General features: G+C 35.1%; 1 protein-coding gene across 1 annotated transcript; it reads right to left on the bottom strand.

Annotated features, from left to right (window-relative positions):
• Window positions 1-3224: 3224 nt before the first annotated feature.
• Window positions 3225-8493, bottom strand: LOC123556316 (cubilin homolog). The gene is made up of 3 exons (XM_045346943.2): window positions 8267-8493; window positions 7871-7990; window positions 3225-4317 (listed from the first exon to the last, which is right to left on the bottom strand). Exons 2-3 carry the CDS (start codon window positions 7932-7934, stop codon window positions 3485-3487), a joined length of 897 nt encoding a protein of 298 aa, XP_045202878.2. The 5' UTR covers window positions 7935-7990; window positions 8267-8493; the 3' UTR covers window positions 3225-3484.
• Window positions 8494-10154: the final 1661 nt, after the last annotated feature.

The following is a 10154-nucleotide window of genomic DNA, read 5'->3' as shown; positions in this document are numbered from 1 at the left end:
GCTCACATGCTGATGTTGTTTCAGTATAAACTGAATATTAAACTGTCTTACTTACTTAGAAATATGTTCATGAAAAAATAATCTGTTCCCCCAATCTGGTTCACAATATTTTTTTTTAATTTTATAATGGCAGATCACTATAACATGTAACTTACATATTTGTATTTTCTTTTTGATTAATGTAGATTTCAGACAAATGGTATTCTTTAAGGTGTCACTTACATGGACTTTAATAGTGGAAGCTTTCTTTTCCCTTCAGTGTCATTTTTGGTTTACTTCCACCAATCGTAATGCACAAACTATGATTTGATTTTATTCAAGTGTCTTTCTGAAATGGTATTTCTTATAACTATGTCATAGACCTGTGTGGTCAATCTTAATTTCAATATGAATCAGATACTCTGCCTAACAGTGGCTATTTGCTCTTAATTATTATCGCATGTTAATCGTCACACAAGATAAAAAAAGTATTTCTGTAATTCGGTCGACATGTGTGAAATGCATTTACATTACTTGAACATAACAAAATATTATGCATAACATACAGTCCTCATACATTCCATTGCATTTATATAAATAACACACATATATAAATATGTTTGTTCGAACCTGGCTGTTTATTGGGTCATTCTAAAAGTAGATACAGTGGCAGATTTGAATATTTTTATGTAAGAAAGAAGGTTATTTTATATATACATATATCAGGTCTGATCAAATGTTAGCAGATATTATGAACTGGGTTATCGCCTCTATTGACATTATTTTTCAAGGGTTCACATAATCAAATGCCACTGATATTAACCTTTTTGTACCGAAAAATATAGAGATCTATACATGACAAAACGAAAAATGATTTTCTATATCATAATTTCCAAAAAAATAATATGGAGTAAAATGACTGTTTGGTTTTCAGACTTGCGTGCTATTTTGTGGGTGTGCAATCATTATATTACATAGCTACCATAAGAACCTAACATATATGTTCAGAAAACTGATAATTCAAAAGGAAATGACGTCAACGTGAAACACAAAGCGCAGACGTTCCCGTTCGTTTCATGGAAATTCAATGACATTGAGGAATAATTTATTCCTTTATTAGATTTTTTTCGCGTTTTTTTGCTAGAATAGCGTTAACGCATGTTCATTTCGTGTTATAACATCTTCTGAATCCCTCGGGAAACGTAAGTACCCTCGATTTACCGGGCTCGGGCACCAACCAATCCATCGGGATTCTGCAGATGTTATAACACGAAAAAACGTGCGATATCCCTACATCTATATTTAGACTCTGCAATTTTAGAGATGTGCCACCTTGACGTTACAAGGGTATATGTATTTGGAAATGTGTTTTGGTTGGAGTAAAATATTTAATAACATGTGTCAAACAGTAGAATACCGTAGAAATCGTTGATTGGCTATGGGTTTTCTTTTATAAAATATTATTTCTTATATAAAATCGAAAATTTTCAATTGATAAAAAGGTGGTGACGTGATGACTCTATTTCTGTGACGGATCAGTAGATTTACTTTTCATTCTTGCTTAAAATAAGTAGTCGATAGAACAAATTATTTATAATGAAAACCAATAATTTATATAATATAACCCGATTAACCGAACTGTCACCGTAATGCTGTATGGAAGTGCCGCAAGCATTTTTGTACAGAGGCCTTGGCACATATGCATATAAGCCGCGCCATGAGAAAACCAACATAGTGGGTTTGCGACCAGCATGGATCCAGACCAGCCTGCGCATCCGCGCAGTCTGGTCAGGCTCCATGCTGTTCGCTAACAGTTTCTCCAATTCCAATAGGCTTTAAAAGCGAACAGCATGGATCCTGACCAGACTGCGCGGATGCGCAGGCTGGTCTGGATCCATGCTGGTCGCAAACCCACTATGTTGATTTTCCCATGGCACGGCTCATTTTAACATTTGACATTAAGTTTTAACCTTTATTTCATAGATAAAAAAAGTGAATCGAGTTTATCTTCGGGCAAAAATCTAGAACCAAGAAGAATTATGGCATATATAGACATATGTTTAAGGGTGTGGGGGAGAGGGTTCGGGGGTCCTCCACGACGAATTTTGAAAATTTTGAAGAAAACATGCAGCTTTTTAAATCCACCACAGACAAAATTCGGAAGAAAATATGCTAGATAATTTGAGTATTAAAACGAACTGAGATTCCAATGTTCTATTATACGAGTACAAGCCAAGTAAGCCATATGTTTGTTTACAAACATTCTCAAAAGATAATAGGTAAGGGTAGATTTCTCGGAAGCATCAAGTTAGTACTAGTACAGAATCCAGGAACACCAGTTCGGTTTACTGTCCACGTCAAACCGACACAGTCGTAGGTCATATGGCGACGTTCAAGTTTTTCATGGTGGAGGAAGTGTCTTTTACTGGTGCATAATTACATCACGGGCAGGCACCTGGGTAAAATCAATAACCTTCCATAAGCCAACTGAATGGCTTCCTTCTACGTCCAAAGTGCGGCTCAAACCTTCATCGGTGCGGGGAAAGTGACTGTAACAACTCGGCCACAGAGGCCCCTTTCAGCAGTGGTAGTATACACTAGTTACGTATGTTTCAAAATATTTTCGTCACTGAAACACTAATTCATAATGTACTTTGGGATCTTTGTTGTATTTTATAATTGGTAAACACCCGCGTAGGTATAAGGGACCTAACACTGTATCAGTCAGGGTATCTGCATCTAAACTCTTAGTTTATTGCAACTCCTATGTTTGAGCGGTGTGCAAAGCTACTCCGTGCATATGCAATAAAGGGAGCTCAAATTAGGGCTTTTTAAAAAAAATATATATATATATTTAATTTAATGCATGACTTATGTTTGCGTTTTTTACAAGTTTTTCATAAATGTGTCTTAAAAGTAATCATTGATCTAATATAGATTCTATTTCTTATGTGAAACTTAATATACTTATTTATTGTACATTTATAAACAAAGTTGAAAAAAAAAATTGCTTACACGAAATAATCTGAATATAGGTAAATGTAAAATGATCTTCAATTGTGATATAAAAACATAGGTCAAATGTATTATCAACAACGACAAAGAACGTATTCAGTCGCCTGATTGGAGAATAAGATGATAACTGGAAGATTTTGTTCAGGCGAAAACGATTTGTTATGTGGGTAACTAGGTAACCAGTTTATAAGTACAGTGAAATGTAGAACAATAGGAAATTAAACAATTGATAGTCTATATACGTTTTATTTAGTGAATCCATTTATATACACTTTAAAAAGACCAGTTGCTGGGCTACAACTTGAGTTTGGTGACCAAAGTTGAAAGTCATGTCAAGCAGCATATTTGTTTTATTAAACCAACAAATACATACAAATGCAATTAATTTTAACATTGTGCACATGTATATTATACATTGCTATTTAATGTTTTGAAGCTATAATTTCTTTAAGAATGTATGTGGTTTCATTTCCAATAAATATTGGTACAATTATTTTCCCACTTTTTCCGCAGCTACCTTCTTTTTGAATTGTTCTATTTGTGATGACGTCATTTTCGTTTTCTTCTGCAACTCACGCGCCAGATCTGATGCAGAGCATTCCTCGATGTCTACACATACACCATTGAACTTCATAGCATTTCCAGTGCAATGTTGGCGTGCAGGGTGAGTAAGTTTGATACCCGGTCCTTCTTCTGGTTCACAGACGCAGCATCCCATAGACCGGTAACCACCCTTGCATTTAGGATAACAAAGACCACCGTGCATAGTCTCATTTTCATGACAGCTTTGTCGTTTTGCTAGGGTCTGAACTATTCCGGGACCACCATCGGGTTCACAAATACAGCACCCTACAGGGCTGTATCCAGGGGCACATTTCGGGTAACAACGAGAACCATACTTGTCTTCGGTGCTATTGCAACTTAGTCTCTGAAACAGCGTCCTGACTATACCGACATTGGTCTTTCTACACGTACAACCGTCATCATGGTATCCGACTGGACATTTGTCGCAACATCCCCAAAGAGTACAGCAACATCCCTTACCATAAATATGGGCGTCATTCCAACAGCTTGTTCCATCATCTCGGAGTCCCGACGGACAAGGGGCTTTGTCAGCTGTGCGACCAACACCTCTGCCGTAAGAGTCGATCCAACAGCTGGTACCATCATCACGTTGTCCGTCGTCACAAGGAGATTTGTCTGGTACCCGGCCTACACCACGCCCGTACGAGTCCTTCCAACAACTGATTCCATCATCCCTTAGTCCAGCGGGACAAGGGCGTGTCTCAGTTGGTCTTATTTTCGAACTGCAATCAACGTCACCTAAAATGAAAAGAAAATCAAATCTAGGTAGAGTTAACCACGGTGCAGTAAAAATGTAAGATACATGTGTAATTGCTGGCTATATTTTTGCTTTAATCTGTGTACACGCGCTAAGCTGCTCAGGTGTATTCGTTTGCACATACCCATTTTACGTGTGGTGTATTGTACGGACGGCTGCATTCTTTGAATGTGTAGAGATGGTACCTAAAAAATTCAAATTCATCTTTATAGGTTGTTTTGTAAGTGAAATTATAGCTAAGTGCACCAATTTTCTAAATATATTTATGGTTTTCCTCTTCTCCATGTCAAAAATAGAAATATCTGATATCTAAAAAATGACTTTCTCAAAATATCTGAAGCAAAATGGACAACTCTTGTACTGACCGTTTTTCAAAGATTTTAGGACTTCCCCAATTATAGTCTATATCAAAAGCTCCCACAGCTAAATAAATTCAATAGAGTATAAGGTAAGTTTACTCTACTTTCAACATTTTGAAAGAGCCTATACTGAACTTCCTTTTGTCTTTTAATAAAGTCAAATTCCAAGACTAGCCAAGAGTCTAAAACGTTTGAAAAAATTCTGAGTGAAAGAGAATGACATGCTCTTTATTATAAGCTTATCAAAACCATACCAAAAATGTACCTTAAAGAAGTTATTAAAGATTTTATATTGTAAACTAACCCCACACCATTTTACCATCAATATTTTCCACTCATGAATGCACTCAATTCAGGTGATAATTGTTGATATATTTGTAAATGAGAGGCCCCAACAAGAACCCCTTTTCAAGTTGTGTAAACAGTATAAGTTTTAAATTAATGTTGATATCTGAAATTATCCGATTACTTTGTTTTCAACAATAAATAAAACACCTTTTAGTTTGTTTAGGGTAGTTGACCTGTAACGAAAATCATCAAATAGAGTAATCTCCATATGCTTTTTCAGCATTTATTCGTTTTTCAAGGAAAGCAAATGATCCTGCTAGTTCCCTCCAGAGAATGTTTAAATTGAGAATTGCTTAAGATACATTAAATAGAGTCATTACCTGTCAGCTACCTTAACATGTAGTAATTACAACAACTACCTTAAAACATGGTAATCATATTTGACAAAATGAATTTTTGTGTTACCAATTTAACTTTTTTTCTTATTTCTCATTGTTGGATATATACATTTTACATTTTGATATATAAATGTTGTGTAAACCAATATTTCACCATTGAGAACAATAAATAAACAAGTTTGGCTAAACGATCAAAACTTAATAACGTTTCTTAATATCGTTAATTTTCTTCAAAGGAATGTATGCATTATTCTATATAATCTTCATGCATTACTAAACTTTCTATCAGGGCCTCACTACAACTTACAAAATAACTGTCAGTGTAAGTCATGAGAAAAGCGTGCATATTGTATATTGAATACAAAGGGATTTAAACAAATGTAGGTCATATTTTGTCTGCCTGATAAGTTGTTTGAAAAAGGACCTATCTGATTTTTCTTTCACTTTTGATCAATGTTTAATGTTGGCTTCAGTTTATTGATCAACTCAGAGTTGTCCCCCTATGATTTATTTGGATAGGTACCATCTCTACATTGAATGTGGTTTCTCCTTGTTGTTTTAGTAGACGAGTGCTTGAAAATCTTTGAAAGGGGAGCTATAGATTACCTATACATAGAGATGGTACCTATCCAAATAAATCATAGGGGGACAACTCTGAGTTGATCAATAAACTGAAGCCAACATTAAACATTGATCAAAAGTGAAAGAAAAATCAGATAGGTCCTTTTTCAAACAACTTATCAGGCAGACAAAATATGACCTACATTTGTTTAAATCCCTTTGTATTCAATATACAATATGCACGCTTTTCTCATGACTTACACTGACAGTTATTTTGTAAGTTGTAGTGAGGCCCTGATAGAAAGTTTAGTAATGCATGAAGATTATATAGAATAATGCATACATTCCTTTGAAGAAAGTTAATGATATTAAGAAACGTTATTAAGTTTTGATCTTTTAGCCAAACTTGTTTATTTATTGTTCTCAATGGTGAAATATTGGTTTACACAACATTTATATATCAAAATGTAAAATGTATATATCCAACAATGAGAAATAAGAAAAAAAGTTAAATTGGTAACACAAAAATTCATTTTGTCAAATATGATTACCATGTTTTAAGGTAGTTGTTGTAATTACTACATGTTAAGGTAGCTGACAGGTAATGACTCTATTTAATGTATCTTAAGCAATTCTCAATTTAAACATTCTCTGGAGGGAACTAGCAGGATCATTTGCTTTCCTTGAAAAACGAATAAATGCTGAAAAAGCATATGGAGATTACTCTATTTGATGATTTTCGTTACAGGTCAACTACCCTAAACAAACTAAAAGGTGTTTTATTTATTGTTGAAAACAAAGTAATCGGATAATTTCAGATATCAACATTAATTTAAAACTTATACTGTTTACACAACTTGAAAAGGGGTTCTTGTTGGGGCCTCTCATTTACAAATATATCAACAATTATCACCTGAATTGAGTGCATTCATGAGTGGAAAATATTGATGGTAAAATGGTGTGGGTTAGTTTACAATATAAAATCTTTAATAACTTCTTTAAGGTACATTTTTGGTATGGTTTTGATAAGCTTATAATAAAGAGCATGTCATTCTCTTTCACTCAGAATTTTTTCAAACGTTTTAGACTCTTGGCTAGTCTTGGAATTTGACTTTATTAAAAGACAAAAGGAAGTTCAGTATAGGCTCTTTCAAAATGTTGAAAGTAGAGTAAACTTACCTTATACTCTATTGAATTTATTTAGCTGTGGGAGCTTTTGATATAGACTATAATTGGGGAAGTCCTAAAATCTTTGAAAAACGGTCAGTACAAGAGTTGTCCATTTTGCTTCAGATATTTTTAGAAAGTCATTTTTTAGATATCAGATATTTCTATTTTTGACATGGAGAAGAGGAAAACCATAAATATATTTAGAAAATTGGTGCACTTAGCTATAATTTCACTTACAAAACAACCTATAAAGATGAATTTGAATTTTTTAGGTACCATCTCTACTATACATATTTGCCTACTTATCTATATTTGCCAGTTGGTGATCACGTGATGCTTGTATAAGCGCTTCACGAAATTAAATATGTGTTCTTTTTATATTATTTATGTATATTTTAAACGTGTACATTTCATAACATAAAATTGCCTTTTCTTAACAGCCGTAGAATGCCGAAAGCTCATAAATACAATACGTAATGGAACTGAAAAGAAATGATTTTAGATACGTTCTTGTTGATAATTTTGAATCGGAAGCAAAACATAACGTCCTAGAAATATAAGGGAATAAGAACGTAAACTTTTTGCTTATATTTAACGATATGATATGTATGTTTCATAAAGAAACATTTTCGTGATCTATAGATATGGTAAATAAGCTACACATCGAGGATACTGCCACATTGACACACTAATAACTGGTGTGGAAGCTTATAGAAAGCTGATACCCATCAGCAAAATACATCTATATATAGTCGTACCTTTAATAACACCTGCTGTCAAACCAATGAAGCACAAGGCTGATAACACAAGAGGGCGGTACATTGTCGCTCAGTGGTAAGAATAAAACAGTTCCTCTTCTACTCAATACTACAAGCGATCTGAAATAAATGATGTCAAATCTAAGTTGAAATTCTCTTTTATAATTTGCCTTCAGATTTTTTCAAACAAATTTCATTCAAAGACACCAGTTTTAGAAAGTTAGTTTTAGAGTAAAATGAAATTTAAAATTGAATTACCATGTTATGTACAAACTCCTTCCTAACTCCAAAACGCTCAAAATTTTTATTAAAAGTACCTTGCATATCAATGCAATAGATGCAATCTTTTGAGAGAAAAATAAGAATTTAATTACACATACACAAGAAATAACTTACCTTTTACCAGCAGCTCAGCTTGCACTTCTTTCTGTTAACCAATATGTCGAGTTTTACCTTTATATACAGCCAGCATCCCTTCCGCCCATTAAGTATGTACTTTCACATCTGATTGTATTCTGTCACGATAGTATAGATTCCTAACAGAATTTCCTTGAACAGTTAGGATTAAAATTAACTTTGCATGAAGTGTTTGACAACCAGTCATTCCCAGCTTAATGTCAATTCCACTTAACGTATTCTTTTCCTCGATGTTTTCCTTATTTGGCGTTGCAAGTTTTGCCAACATGTACTTTTTTCTCGAACACTTGCGATCACTTCAAAGATAAGTGTTAAGAGAAATCGTTCGACTTATATTAAGTAATTATGAAACAAGAAATGAGCCGCGCCATGAGAAAACCAACATAGTGGCTTTGCGACCAGCATGGATCCAGACCAGCCTGCGCATCCGCGCAGTCTGGTCAGGATCCATGCTGTTCGCTTTCAAAGCCTAATGGAATTAGAGAAACTAATAGCGAACAGCATGGATCCTGACCAGACTGCGCGGATGCGCAGGCTGGTCTGGATCCATGCTGGTCGCAAAGCCACTATGTTGGTTTTCCCATGGCATGGCTCAAATGGGTTTCCAGTTTTCTATGGACCACATTTAATGGACTCCGTGGTACCGAACAGCACTGGGTCAACATACTTATAGGTACCAGCTTTAGTATAATTTCCCAGTGTTGAAAAAGAGTTTAACTTAAAACAATGTACTGGCATTTCTAACCTAAATTGGGAGAAATTCACACAGTCCAAGTGTACGATGCAAACATTCAGTTAAAACGGAAGGCCACGCCGCTTTATTTTTAACATTAAAATGATTATTATCAGATTGGACTTTGAAAGTTACAAACCCGGAAATAAAATGTAAATAAACATGCAGTTAAATGTTATAGAAGTACACAGCGTTCCGATCTTATGAAAGTTTTCCTTGTACAAATTTCCTCGTGTTTAAAAGGAAAAAGCAATGATATAATAGTTTCGGTTTTTTAATAGAATCATTGTCATAGCTAATACAGGGAAAAGAAGAGTTACTTTAGTGTGGTACTTGAAAGCATAAGTTTACAAATAGCCTAAGGCGATGTATGTTTTTCATATTGTATGGTGGCTGATTTTACCATTTCGTTATTTCCTTCAGTCGCAGCAACACAACGACACACGTCGTTATATGCCCGTGAACATGGCCCGCTGAACGTCGTCTTGCCAAACATCGTACCACGGGAACGTCGTTATGTCGCCAGGCCAAATGTCGTCCCGTCGATCGTTGCCTCGCCGAACGTTGCTCCGACAAACTGGCGACATTTCACGGGGTGACTTTCGGAAGGCTGATATTTGGACAACGTTTGGCAAGACGTTTGTCGGGGCAACGTTTGGTAGGGTGACGTACGGCGGGGCTCAATAACGACGTTTGGCAAAGCGCACTAACGGGACTAACCCATACATTTTGGTCGAAAAGTCAATTCTACCAAAAATCCATAAAAAGTGGGTACTATGGAAATGACTAGTGGAATAAACTTATTGACAAGATTTTTGTAAAACATTTCTACAAACCAAAAACAGTCTGTAGAAAGTAGTAAGCCGTAGCAACGCTTTGAAATAAATGTAGCAAATGTACATCTTGCTTGCAGAGTTACCAGTATCTAACATTTATTTTAACCCACATTATCATTTTACAGTGCCATATATATCCAGTCGGTCCCAAACGTCGCTGAAATGAATACGCTGGAAAATTTCTCTAAAACTTCGGGCGAGTAGCTTCAGTGACGTCTTTTTGTTTTGTCGCTGCGGCAGAACGAAATAACACGATGGCACAAATCAGCCACTATAACAATATAACAGATACTGAAGT

Source organism: Mercenaria mercenaria, chromosome 15 (assembly GCF_021730395.1).
Source record: "Mercenaria mercenaria strain notata chromosome 15, MADL_Memer_1, whole genome shotgun sequence".
NCBI classification, from domain to species: Eukaryota; Metazoa; Mollusca; class Bivalvia; order Venerida; family Veneridae; genus Mercenaria; species Mercenaria mercenaria.
Note: the sequence above shows the minus strand (reverse complement) of the source record. Positions and strands in the feature narration are given on the sequence as shown.

Coding starts and splice junctions, on each gene's coding strand:
- LOC123556316 (XM_045346943.2), bottom strand. CDS start 7,934: ATGTACCGCCCTCTTGTGTTATCAGCCTTGTGCTTCATTGGTTTGACA. Junction 4,318..7,870: donor GACAGCAGGTGTTATTAAAG/GTACGACTATAT, acceptor TTTTCATTTTAG/GTGACGTTGATTGCAGTTCG.